The 14,258-nt window shown below is 39.7% G+C and overlaps 1 protein-coding gene across 1 annotated transcript; it reads right to left on the bottom strand.

Moving 5' to 3' along the window:
• Window positions 1-11,333: 11,333 nt before the first annotated feature.
• Window positions 11,334-13,936, bottom strand: NPFFR2 (neuropeptide FF receptor 2). Its single transcript, XM_031553040.2, has 3 exons — window positions 13,609-13,936; window positions 12,739-12,838; window positions 11,334-12,174 (listed from the first exon to the last, which is right to left on the bottom strand). The coding sequence occupies exons 1-3, from the start codon at window positions 13,934-13,936 to the stop codon at window positions 11,334-11,336; spliced, it is 1,269 nt and encodes a 422-aa protein (XP_031408900.2).
• Window positions 13,937-14,258: the final 322 nt, after the last annotated feature.

The following is a 14,258-nucleotide window of genomic DNA, read 5'->3' as shown; positions in this document are numbered from 1 at the left end:
GAGGAAGTGGTATTAATTCACTGAGGGAAATTTTCTGACTTAGAGATCAGTCACTGAATATCAGAGCTGTGCTTCAGGGCTTTTCACAGTTTTCTGATGTTTGGAGTATTTTGAAAGTATAAATAGCTGTTTCTGTGTGCTAGCTGGTGTTTTAATTTTTTTTGTCAAGTGGGAAAAGAGGGAAAACTTGGTTGTCATTGCAAATATTTTTAAGATCATCAGATTGATAGTGCAATCATGAATCAAGCTGACTTGAGGATATTTTCCACTTAGTAAGAGCTTCTGAATTTTTGTAATCTGCTTTTGAATTGTGTTAGAAGAAAAATATTATTTTCAGTGTCTTAAGGAAGCATGTAAATTTCAGTCTTCACAGAAACTGGCCAAACCAAACGACTCAAAATCAGCTCTCAACTATCCCTAGAGAGAATCATTCAAATCAGCATTTTTAATGAAATATCTTTCTTAAAGGGAAGAAAACAAACAAACAAACAAAAAAAAACATGCACAGTGAATTAGGTGAAATAATTTGCCCAGCTCTAGGAACAAAGAATCTATTAAAGAATAAATCTGTGGAATTTGAGTTTAGAGTATGAATGCAAGCAAACAGTGTTATTCATTTTTCCTCATTGTTCTGCTAGTATCTTGGCAGATAAGGAAACTCTTCTCCAAACATGGCTATTCTTTCTTACCTGAGATGTTTGCTGTTCACACTGACACAAAAAATCACAATAAGTGAATGCAGCACATTCACATTCTACTTATACATGGTAAGCACATTAAAATCTTGGTTTACTTCAAGATAAAACATCTTATCCAAAACTTCCCACACTTTTTATTTTGTTAAAGACAGTAATTGCAAATACTAAGAAATTTTTATGGCCATAGAAATCCTTTGGTCCAGTCTGTCTTACTGTGGAAGTACACTCTCTGTGTAACTTAATTTGTATTTTAGCCCCTCTGGTATCTGAGCTGAACTGGATGTAGCCCGCCAACTGTAGAGAAGCAGTCTCTCTGGAGCAGCTGAAGTAAAGCAGAGCAAACTTCTAAGATTGCCTCCAGCTCCCCAGCATCACATACAATCAGGTACTGGGTAACATTCTCCAGTGACTCTGTTCCCAGTCTGAGGCACTGGCTGAGCAGGTAGGCCTTTTGTCTTTTCCTTCTAAGAATTCTAGACGTCATACTGGCTGGAAATGTTTGTTAATCAGAGCTAAATTCTGTCACTGAAACTCATTATGGCCTGTGTCCACTAATCATTATCACCATAACAAAAATCAAAGGCAAGTACTTTGCATGAAAATACTTGGAAAATTCCTTTTATTTTTTTACTTCATTTATATAATGAAGTTGCCCTTTTGCTCTCTGGAAGTGCCCTGTGGTTTTGCTTTCATTGGTTTTCAGTCTGCTCATTTGGAGTTCTTAAAACTATCTTAGGATGCTGTATCATTTTGGGTGTGAGATGGGTTGCAGCTAAGAAAACTAGTTGATGGCAGAGTACAACAAGTGGGCTGCTCTACTTCTGATAGTACCTTTTTCTCTGACAGCTATTTGGGAAAAGAAAAGAGAGAAGTGCTGACTGCTTTCTGTAATAGCTAGTACTAGATTGTTTTCAAGGGAAGGTTGTCTGTATGCAGTACTGTGCACAAGTTTGTTACTTTTGTCACAGATATCTTATTGTACACAGGTAATGTGTAAGGTACTTCAATGTCAAGGCTTAAAACCAGCTTAACTAATAGCTAAAGGGTTATTGAGATCAGGGGCTAATAGCTCCAGCATCTTCTGAGCACTTTCCTTGCCACATACAACTGTTTCTTCTGTCTATGTGACAGAAATGTGCACAAGACAGGTGACTCAATGAGGTGGCTGATTTGTGGTGCAGAGCCAGCTTCACCACCTCCTTGCTGCTGAAAAAGACAAAGCATTGCAAAGAAATGAATTCATTACTATTTCAGTCCTCTTCTTGACCACTCAGGTGCCTGGGTAGCTATCAGGTCAGTGCCAGCTGAAGGTGTGTGAAGGTGTCTCTTACTGTGTAGACCAGTCTCCTTTCTTTGGTGGTGCAAACAGTGCTCAGACTTCCAAGAATCATTAGAGCTGTAAAGTAATAAGTGACATAAAAATGACTTGAAAAGCAAGAGAAAATAAATTTAAAATAGAATCAGGACCAAGGTAAGACCTGAACAAAATTGGTAGGATTAGGCTTCATTTAAGGAGTAGATTTGCTGGGTAAGAGCATGCCGTGGAGACATAGCTGAGCTAATTTCAAGAACAATTTCCTGTAATGAGTTCAGAGACTGCTGGAGCCTGTTGCTCTCTCAGTCCCTTAGTAGCTACTGACTTCCCAACTCCAGCCACCCACAGCATCGCTTTTTCTTCAGAGAGCCTTTTCAGGTGCACTCTCCTCTTCAAGCTGCAGTGTGGCTCCTGCTCTACTTCTGTGATGTGTAATCAAGCAATGCCATTCTCAATTCAGAAAGTTTCACCTCTTCTAAGACTCATTAATGTAAAGATCTGTTGCTTTAGAAGGTAAAGCTTTGGTAACTATCAATTCGTAGTACCTTTAATTTGAAGACTGGAAATAACTTTTTCATTCTCAATTAGAGTGTAGAGATGGTTATTGAAAACTTTCCCTTCTCCTGACAGATCTTTTGTTCCTACCTAGTATGGGAGTAGGGTCCTAGCTTAACTCCTACCCCCATTCCTTTTGAATTTAGAGGTATTTCCTTGTGTTGTCTGACCTCTTGCCTGAATTTCCACAGCTCCTACCTTGTGGTTTACATTAGTTGCCTTTGTTTTCCTTCTATTTGTTTAGTACGTGTTATAGCAAGTCAATTATTTTAAGCTAGTCTGACTTTCCTTAAAATGGATTCGTGTTTATGGATAGTGAGTTCAGTAATTAGATGACTATTATCCATTACCTTCCTGTTTTATTTTTGAAATATGTATAATAAAAATTGTAGCATTTCTAGTCTGCCTGGACTTCAGCATATAAAGCTCATAGCTGTTTTGTCATATCTGCATTTGGCAAAAAGTTTTTTTAAGTGAAACATGGATTATTTGCATGGCAGCGTATAATGTACCATGTGTTTATTAGTAACCCCATGTCGCAGATGTAAGGCTTGCTGCTTTTTTGTTCTTTCTTTTTCAATGTCTTTGACTTACTGCTGCTAGATATCTATTTGTTCCAATGAAGAGTCAGGTCTTGAGAGACAGCAAGCAAAATGAGTCGGAGCAGGTCTCAACAAACAGCTCATTAGTGTTTGGTTTTAGACCTACTCATACAGTAACAGGATATAACTCATAGTTTGTCCTGCTGAGCCTTTGCTTGTTGGCTGCTGAAATGAAGTGGCTGCAGAGATGACTAGTATTGGTTAATGGATTTTACTTGCAGTCAGAGCTCAAATGAGAAGATCCGTTTTGCATCAATGCAATGCTGTTTGCATGTGCAAAAGTATGATCCTTTTCTGGCAAGACATTTTGGTGTGAATTTGCATGTGTTATGAGGCTGGTAACTGACTATAATGAGTAACTACTTGGTATTTGGTTTTTAATGTTACATTCTCTTTCCAGCTACTCCATCAACCCAAAAAAGAGAACATGCTAGGTCTTTAAAACTTATAAATATAATGTATTGATTGTAAGGGAAAAACTTAAATTTAATTTAAGGCACAAGATTTTCCACGACATTGAATTCAAACAAGTCTGTACTGCAAATAGCAGTTTTATCTTTTGTTTAGTATTTTCTCACTGCATCTTTGACTTGAATACTGTTTTGGTAGCTTAACTGATGTAGCTCTTTGCCTTCTCTGCAGGAATTGTGTGACAATTGCACATCTTGTTAACTTTGGAAACTTAAGTTTTTTTTTATAAAGGTTTTAAAAATCAAGAAAGGCAATTTATGAAGCCAGACTTCCATGGAATGTGTTTCTTTTTAGAAGTTAGGAGCTTTTAATGAAGTTGGTATTGTTTAATGGTCACTTAAAGCGAAACTTGTACATTTTAGTTAGGAAAACAAAAATAAGTTAGTTGTGTTGACAGTTAGTTGTGTATAGACACAATGGAAGGAAGGGATGCCATGCAGTGAGGTCTGGACAGACTTCAAAAGTAGGCTCACAAAAAGCTAATGAGGTTCAACGAAGCCTTGCCCTTGGTTTGGAGTGATCCTGGGTATGTGTATTGATTTGGAGAACTGCTTGACAGCTGCTCTGCAGAGAAGAACTTGGAGGTCTTGGTGGATGAAAAGCTGAACATGAGCCAGCATTATGTGCTTCCAGTTTAGAAGGCCAACTGTATTCTGGGCTGTATGAACAGAAAGGTGGCAGCAGGGCAAGGAAGGTGACTGTTCCCCTCTACTCTGCTTGTGTGGCCTCACTTGGTGTACTACATCCAGGTCTGAGGCCTACAGCAGAAGGATGTAGAGCTGTTGGAATAGGTCCAGAGGGCCGATTTGAAGAATGTCAGAGAGCTGGAGCACCTCTCCTATGAAGAAAGATTAAAGGAGTTGGTCTTGCTTAGCTTGGACAAGAGAGGATGCTGGGGCAACGTTGTTGTGGCCTTTCAGTACTTGAAGGGAGCTTACAAGCAGGAGGGGGACTAACTTCTTATGTGATCTTATAGTGATAGGACGAGAGAATAGCTTCAAAACTAAGAGATGGGAAACGTAGGTTAGATGTTAGTAGGAAATATTTCAGAGGACAGTAAGGCTGTGGCATAGGCTGATCAGAGAATCTGTGGACGCCCCATCCCTGGAGGAGTTCAAGGCCAGGTTTCGTGGGGCCTGGGATGGCCTGATCCAGTGGGTGGCAACCCTGTCCGTGCCAAAGCCATTTTATGAGAGTCTGCTGACTTTGGATGGTTTCATTTTAGTGATATATATATATATATTTTACCATTCAGCAAAAAATGTTTACTTGTCAGTGTAATTCTGCAAATTAGCATCCTTATTCAAGGCAGCTTATTTTTTTTATAATATTGTTTTTATTGCACAAATTATCTGTTTGCTTTGTATTCTAAGTAAAATGAGAGCAATAAAGACCTAAATGGAGCACTGTTGATTTATTGTTAATATTTATAGGTTGTTTGCTAAGTGATTTTTGAATCATTTCATTATAAATGCCTGTTGACAGGTTCTGTTTCATTTAAATGAGGCAGAAAATGAAATATTCAATTTCTTTCTGAAGATGGCAAGGTGAGTCAATCGGTAATATTAACAATACAACTATGACATAAATCATGAAAGAGAGGACCTCTTTTTGCTAAGTATCATGCAGATTGCCTATTGAGGAACAGCACTTGCACCCAAAAAGTTGCAATAGGGGGCAACAGAAATAGTGAAGAAGGTGCCAGAGATATAAAGCCCAGAGCAGTGAATTGGCATTGCCAGTCTTGAGTGTGCAGAAGGAAGGAGAAGTATTGATAAATCCTCAGTTCATTTCTTCTTTAAAAAAAAAAAAAAAAAAAAACTGTTCTTTTTTTCTGCCATTTGGATTTTGAGCTCTTAAGCATACATCCAGAACTAAATCTAGCTCTGGGACTAGTGTAAAGAAAAGCTAGGAGTTCTAGACACTCCTCAGTCCTTAATATGCCATATCAGGGTGATGTGATATTTGAACTCAAATGAGTTTGTTGTCAGCCACTCTGTCCTTATCAAATTACCACTTCAGTTGTGAGTTATTCCACAAGTAACTTTTTTGTCTGAATACCCCAAGCCTGCTTGCTTGATATACTGAAAGTCCACGTTGTTATAATGTAGCAGCCTCTGCTACTTCTCTTGTTACAGGTCCCATTCAGATTAGAAAGAAGAGAGCATCTGTTCTCATGGAGCTGTTCCAACTGTGGATTGTACTTCAGTGCCTCAGAACTAAAACTTCAGTGACATTTAGTTTGCACTAGGAAACTGTTTCTGTGCTTCAACAGCTTCAGTAAGGAGAATCCAAGTGCATCTCAGGGTCTAGGCTAGTATGTTGACATGAGGTTTTTTCAGTAATAAGTTTCATTAAGTTTTCATTTTAGGTTTAATTTTTTTTCTCTCTCCATTTAGTAGAAGACAGACATAGTGTGGTGTCCAGAACTTGCTGATGGTCTACACACACATCTCTGTACAGAATGAGCCTCTCTCCAGGTTGTTCCTGAAGTTTTCTATTATCCGAATAAACAGACAAGGTGGAGCACACCTGTCAAGCTGTATTTTCTGACTGAATGCTGACCCAAGTAGAACAAAATGAGTTTCTTCATCAAGGAGACAGGGCTCAGAGGCACCTTCTAGGATCTTCAGTCCTAAACTGCAGCTGTTAATAACTGTAAGGAACAATCAAAGAACCCAGGATTTCTGAAAGTTCATTTTTTTATGAGCAATTAGTAAGGTGAAGAGGGATTGACTTGCTCAGTTCAGTCTCGAGTCATAAAGAAATGGTTGAACAATGATAGTGAGATTAACATGTCAGAGGTTTTGATAAGTTTGAAAGGGCAGGATTTAATCCACACTTAAAGAGTACAGACAAATGCTGAATATCACTTCTGTAACAAGGATTTATATAGAAGAGGATACCAAGTGAATGCAAGTTCTCTTAAGAAAGCTCCTGGTAAGAATATAGAGAGGGAGAAGAACAATTCAGGCTGCTGACTTCAGTGTTAAAGAGACAGCTCAGACCCAGAGGTCTGCAGTGATCGGAGAATGGGTAGTTGTTCTGGTAGTCACAGTAGTTTCTGAGGCCTGGAAGTCACTGCAGACAGCAATATCCTGAAGTATAGGGTGTGTGTTTGTAATATTTCAGTCTTAGACTTGGTCTGGGCGACATTTTTGCTAATAAGTGGCAAAAAAAAAAAATGGAGAGAGAAGAAAGCATTTCAGTACTGTTGGAAGATGCATGATGTAGGACCTTCGTTGTTGTAGTTTTACTTTCTTTCCCTCTGTAGAGATATCAGTGTGAGCTTGCTGCAATCTGTGCTGCTGTTTCTAGAGCAAGTGATCTTCCTAAGCAGGTGTTTGAGCACTGTTTTCCACTGTCAAGAAAAAGCTTCACAAAGGACTAGAAATAATTTATCCTTCTGCAAATGTCCTGTCAGTTCCTTAAGGTCTGTAATCTTCCATCTACATCTCTTCAGGTTTTTTCTTTGCTTTAAGTGATGGTGCTGCTGAGCAAACAGATAAGCAGGCGCGCATAAAACAAGTGGCAAAGAGTATGTGGATTGCTACCTGTGGTATCTGCTGATGTCTGATGCTCTGGCAGTCCCCTGGGTGAAAGGCACTAATCACTCTATCAGCAGGATTCTGCCATCAATCTGAGTACAAATGTACCTCCTAAGCTAAAGAAAGCCATCAGTACAGCTTTGTGGGATTTTGTTTATTAGGCCTTCCATGAAGACAGGCAGTAGAGTATGGAATGAAAGAGTGTTTCTAATACAGTATGAAACATTTACAGGTAAAAAGTGAAGAAAATAGCAAAAAAAAAAAAAAAAAAAAAAAAAAAAACCTTTGAGCTGTGGAGCCAGGGTACTGAGAGCTTTGGAAATGTGTGCCCAGGGAGATGAGATATTCATCATTTCCTCGGTGGGGGAAAAAAACATACCCCTGTGTGATACTAAAGGGAAGATTAGAGAATTAGTTCTGTGTGGCATCTCCTAGTCTAGTGTATGTGGCTGAAGATATGATTTCTTAATAATCTAATAACGGAAATGATTGCTAGCAGATGCTGGGTTCTGAATACCTGTAAGCACTGTCTACTAGATAAGAGCAAAATTACTTTTCCGGAGGCTTTCCTAAATCCTTGGAAAAGGCAGGCCTTTTAAGTTGTGTTTTTTTTTTTTTAACGGTCTTGACTGTGGTAGTCCTTATCTGAAAATCTGGAAGAGCACAGTTGTAGAGCAATAATTTGGGAATAAGCCATGGGGGGAGTCACAAGATGCTTGCTTCTCCTTTAGTGAGCTACCTGCTCCATCTGGCAGTTGTAGAGCAGTCTACTTAAGAGGTGCAAATAATTTGACTTGAACAATTCTTTTGGTAGAGTTTGCTATGTGACAGGGAGTCCTCAGTGTTCTTGATGGAGTTGAGTACTTCAGATTTATTGTACGACAACAAACTGTGCCCTCTGATCTGTGAAGTTAGGAAGTAGTGTTATTTTCTGAGTTAGTGGGTTATTAAGAATCAATTAGGTTTGAACTAGCAAGTATGGCTCGGTGTTACTTAGTTTTTACTCATCAAAGCTAGCAGTTAATCTATCAATTTTTCATGTGAATGCTGGGGAGCTGTAACAGCAAAGTAAATAATTCTCAAAGATGTGTGGGAAAGAAAAGAAATGCTACAGACGGACTGATTTGGATCCTGAGTTCTTGAGATTCATCAACACTGCTTATGCTTTCATACTTCAATGGGAAACTAAAAAGATTTAGGCGGGATCTATTTTCTTTAAAAAAAAAAACACTTTCACTTGCGTAGAGCATTGAAAAATCCACTTGTTGTCTAGCTACCTTCATCTCCCTATTTGCCTATACTCTTTTTTGAAGTCTTTCCTGGCTTTTCCTCCTCTTTTTTTTTTTTATCAGCAATTTCACTGCATTTATGACAGAGGCTGTAATGAGACGCCCTATTGCTTCAGTTTCCCTGATGCTTTCAGCTTAACCTGTTGTGCCTCTTTCATATGTTTAAGCTGTTTGTTTTGCCTTTTGTAAATATTGATATCTGCTGAATGTCTTCACTCTCCAAAAATGCTTCTCCCAGAAGCGATTCCTTTTTTTGTGCTTAATGCTGGTCTCTTGGTGCTTGGTTATCTGCATTATCTTCTGCATTATTTCTTGCTGTTCATTCTTCACTCTGTCTTCATTCTGCAGCTAATATCCCAACAGAAGTGAGTCACTATCAATGGGAGAGCTCTAATCTATCAGGTTCAAAAGCACTGACTTCTCTCATTTTGGCAAACTGGGCTTTACCACACTGTTCCTGCTTTCACCCACCTGGACTGGACATTGGAATCTAATGTAGTATCTGTGCATTTATTTAGACTTATATTAGCTTTCTGCCTCTTATTATATATCTCTGCCCCGCAAAAACCACAAGATTTTCACAAATCTTAAAAGCTAAGATCATCTTTTGATTGAAACTTCCCCCTCTATGAAAGATATTTAACATTTTGTCTATTTTGGTGGAGGGAGAAAAGCATCTAATGTCTCTCACTTAAGGGATGGAAGAGATGCAGGAGCTGTGGGATACCTAAGGATCCAAAAACTTTTTATGATGGAGTTTTCAACAGGGTACAGCAGGATCAGTCATTCTTATTTGATTAGATCTTTAAAAATCCAAGTCTAGGTACAATGTTTATTTAAAAATAAATAAAAAAAACACAACCCACAAGCCTGCAAAATCAGTTGTTACTGCAATTTTCCCCACCCTGTTATTCAATGAATGTTTTCCTTTTTTTCTGGTAGCTCAAAAAGGTACAAAGTTTGGAGCAATACAGCTTGAAAAGTTTTTGGTTTTCCTTGACTCTGTAAATCTGAAAGGCACTCCAGTTTACCTGCAGGAAGACTGCAATTTGATGAGCATGCCTCCTGATCACCGAGGAGTGACCCTAACTGGTAGCTGATTCCCAGAGACTCTCACAGGACAAGGCATAGTGATGTTTTAATCTTGTAGCAGATCTGTGAATGCTGATCTTTGTGCTAAATTGTATACCTTGTTAAATTTGGGAACCTCTCTGTGATGCTTCCAGAGTTGCTCTTTACAAGTGCTGACAGGTCCTAAAGGTGTTATCTCTTGCTGCTATTAAGTTAAAGTTGTCTTTGGTGATCTAGACACCAAAAGAGGAAATCATCCAAGAAACAAAAAAGCCACACCCAAATTGTTCCATAAGCCATTTTTTCCATCCTTTATTTCACAAATTTTCACTTTATTTTTTTTTGAACTCCAAGAACAATTTTTATCACAGAATTAACAAGAGGGGAACAACCAGAAAAGGGAATGAAGAGGATGTGACTAACAATGGCTTGCTTTTGCCATTTGATAGGAAGTGATTGGCATTTGAGGTTACCAGACAGAAGTACAAGTACATGAAAATCTACAAACTGGTGAGTGAAGTTCAAATATTCAGACTGTATTTCCAGCATTTAATAGAGTAATGGACTGATAAGTTCCAGGAACAAGCTTATGCTTCACTTGAAGCACCCAAAAGTGTAGTACCAAGAACCCATTGCTGAACAGAGAAATGCAGTACGTTAATCATGAAATGAGTTTACTGGATTAGTCAGGCTTTTAGTAGAGGACTTTATATAAATCTCATTTGCAGATGTATTGGTCTGTAGATAAATTTTTCTCTTAATGCAACAGAAAACAAAAATATCCAGACCAGATGATTCCCTTAGAATGCTGTAAGGGGTGGCTGCTCCCCATGAAGATGAGGTGTGTGTTGCAGGGCAAGCTCCTCACCAGGGCTGGATGTGAAGCTGGGTTTAGCTGAGGGTTCAGACCATCAGACAAGTTTATGGTGATGTCAGGTCCGGGCTCAGGTGAGGAAATTGACCTGCAGATCAGGCTTAGTGCCTGGAACACGGGGCCTATGACCAGCCCCAGGGAAGGACTGTGAGGCAGTAGGGGCCCATCATTGGAGTATCACTTTAAAAGCAGCTCATAAGTATGTGCTGTGACATTCCCATAGTGCGGTCTGGGAGCATCTCTCTGGAATAACCAGTGGGAAGGGATGCCTCACAGCTGCCCTGAGTCCTGGCAGTCAAACTCCGCAGGAGAGTGCATGTGCACAGAGGGCCCTGGTGAGTTTCATGGTTCCCTTCTCTACCTGGCAGTCCAGATGGCCACTACAGACAGCTGTGTTAGTTTTGTTGCCTGATATTGGAAAAAGATTGTAGGTGTTAGTAACAACCAGCCTTACATGCTGAACTGTTACCATAAATATTGTACATGCAGCCCTACTTCAGCTGTACTTCAGAAATTCAGAGAAGCAATTACATGTTCTCTCTATCAGTGTCAGATATCGTTGTATCAGGGTATATAATTGTAGTCGTCTTTTTCTTTTAATTCTTTAATAAACAGGAGGTAATCTCATTGTAATCAGGACTTTGCTCTAGTCCAGTGCAAGAGCAGTGAGTCATCACAGACTGTGGAGAGTTTGTCCCTGGTTTAAGCTGGTGATAGAGAAGGATTAATTTTGCTTCTTCCTTGTGTCAAACACTTAAATATTTTGCAAGTAACTTATCATTTCCTAAACAAAAATGTCTTGACATTATTTCTTTTCTTAGAAGTAGAAATACTTTACAGAGCTTGAATTGCACAACCCAGTAAAGAAATTCTGTTGCACGTGAGTGTTTTAGAGGGTACATAACATGTTTTATTTCACCCTGTTGTTGTAACGCTCTTCAAGATCCTCCATCATCAAATCCTGCTGGTTATTCATCCAATTTCCTTTTCTAATTGGCTTTCTTTCTGCCTTGGCATTTTGACAAGCTTGATCCCGGGGTGTTTGGTAGTTGGCAGTTGGCAAAATGGCATTGCTTTGACCTCGCTGGGAGTAGACCTCCCTGTGAATTATGTCCTTAGAGCAGAGCTGAAGTTTAAAGGCTGCCTGAAAACCTCTGTGAAAGTTTCTGTTAAAGAAACCATAGATAATGGGGTTGACGCTGCTGTTGAAAAAGGCCAGCCAGTGGGCAAAAGGATAGATATAAATGTTGATGATCTGCAGCTGGATATCTGACAGGTTGGCATAGTCTGAGAGCATCATCAGAGTCCACAATGGCAGCCAGGACAGAGCGAAAAGCAAAGCCACAATAATGAGCATTTTGATGACTCTTTGTTTCTTTTTAGACACAGTGTGTTTCTGCTCCTGGCTGTGCTTTCCCACTGTAGGCACTGCTGCATTGAAGAGAGCAATGCCTATCCTAGCATACATAATAACAATGAGTGACAAGGGGGCAAGGTAGATATTGGCAAACAGAACTGTTGTATAGATCTTTCTCATTCCTGGGTTAGGCCAGTTCTCCCGGCACCAATATACAGGGCGGGTTTCATTGCCGTAGCCAAGAATTACTCTTATATGCTTCTCTTCTTGTACCTGCAGCATGACTGCTGAAGGACACATGATTGCAATGGCCAGAATCCAGATGACTGTTATAATGATGATAGCAGTTGAGATGGTCAACTTCTTCTTAAATGGATAAACGATGCATCGAAACCTGCAGCAAAGGCATCCAGGAATGTATGTGGAGAAGCCATTTAGAGAATGCTTAGAGAGGTAAGCATAAACATATACACAGATATAAAATTGTGTATTGTTAAAATTGTATGTTGTTAAAATTGTGTATTTTTTAAAGGTACGGATGGAATTGTCTTATCCTGCATAACCAGTGGAGTTGTGTGTAATTGCTCCGTTTAAGAACTGTGTTGAGGAAAACAATCTAGAAGAAAGTTGGTGTAAGAAATCTCTTATCTGTGTCTATCAGCCTGCTGCTGCTTCAGTTAACTATGGCAGGCACGCCTGCTTCTGCTATCTAGCTTAACTAGGAAACTAACCAACTCTATAAAGTCAGGCACAGCCCAGCTGTTTGATTTTTAAGAGATACTGATAGAAGAGCAATTACTGTGGATGCACTTCTGAGATGGCCGTGTTCATAAGGCTGCCCCCTTAAAACTACATCCATCTAATATGTTGCGGTATTGTGTGAATTAATCTGCCTCAGTGTTGTCAGGTGGCATGAGGGAGATGAAGGTGACAGTTTATCATCTCCACATCATCTTACCTGTCTACAGCAATTGCAACCAAAGTGAAGATGGAGGCAGAGACAGAGACTCCTTGGACCATCCCACTCATCTTGCAAACCATGCTTCCAAATGGCCATCCTGGAAGGAAATGGGTAATTGAAATTTTTACCATCTCACTGCACCACTGTGGTCATACGCATAAGAGGAAATTTCTGTCCCAGAACAAATACTTTCTTTTTGCTCTGGCAGGCCACTGTAGGGGTCAGAAAGTCATAGGTTATGTAAATAAGTGCACAACCAGTTGCCTGGGTGAGTTTCTGATGTTCTGAGAAGCAGCAGAGCAAGCATTTGTGGTTTTACATAACATTGAAGTGAGACCAGCAGACAAGAAAAGGGTATTGACCGCTACAGGATTGCTCTCTGCATGTTGCTCTAAGTACCCACTTAGTCTTCCTGAGCGTATAACATAGTAGTGGGTAATCCCTTGTTAAAGATGCTGGATGTGGAAGACAGCAGGGACAGCCCTACTAAGAGGGTAGTTAGAGGCTTGTTTTCCTCATCTGTGACTTCCACTGACTTGAAATGTCAACTGAACTCAGAAACAGCAGTGTGTAAACAGGACTATTGACCTAGTGCTTTATTAGGTGACTTTTGTGCGCTGTCACCATATGTGTTGCAAAGTGAACCTGAACCCCTTCTGCCCAACATGCAAGATAAGGGCTCTGAATTTGCCCACATCTTTCTCACTGGAGTTTGGATTCTGTATGCCAGTGACAGAGATTAAGAGTAGTATATTTGGGTCACTGTAACGTGCAGCCAACTCTCAGGTTTCCCAAGGAGGCCATCACTCAGAAATACAGGTGAATCCCCTTCAAGCTCTTCTTGCTATGTAGTGTGAACCAGCATACCTGCAATGATGTTGTCCAGGAGGGTGGTGGGCATGCAGAAGATTCCCACTAGTAAATCGCTGACAGCCAGGTTCAAGATGAAAAGATTTGTGACTGTTCGCATATGCTTGTTCCTCAGAACAATATAGCAGACTACTCCGTTGCCAGCCATACAGAGCAGGAAGATGAGGAGGTAAGAGGCAATGAAGACAGCTGCCACTGAAGGCTGGTGGTGGTAGAAGTCCACATAGGAGACATTGCCTTCTAAGTAGAGGTACTTGTATGTCCCATTGTAACTCAGCAGATAAGGCCATTCAAGTGAAGAATTTGAGTCAGTTTCCTTACTCATGTTGTAATGTGCCTTAAAAGATATTTTTAAAAGATCGTTATAATGCAACTGACATTGATTTGAAGAAATGTGACTAGTTTGGTTATGCAGTGTGCTGAAGTACATTTGAGCTTGTGTATTCTCATCCCTCTATGGCTTATTCTAGCGGTTCATATTCTGCCCTCCTCCTTCCCTCCCCTTCAAAGTGGAAAAGCAACAAATATTATTAGTTTCTATTAGTTTGATTCTACAACATAGCTGTATAGAAGTGACCATTAAGACTACTAAAGATTTTCTTCCTTCTCCGGTCTTTGTAAATATTCTTCCCTTCCCAAATAAGAGG

The sequence above is a fragment of the Meleagris gallopavo genome, chromosome 4 (assembly GCF_905368555.1).
Source record: "Meleagris gallopavo chromosome 4, MGAL_WU_HG_1.1, whole genome shotgun sequence".
NCBI lineage: Eukaryota > Metazoa > Chordata > Aves > Galliformes > Phasianidae > Meleagris > Meleagris gallopavo.
Note: the sequence above shows the minus strand (reverse complement) of the source record. Positions and strands in the feature narration are given on the sequence as shown.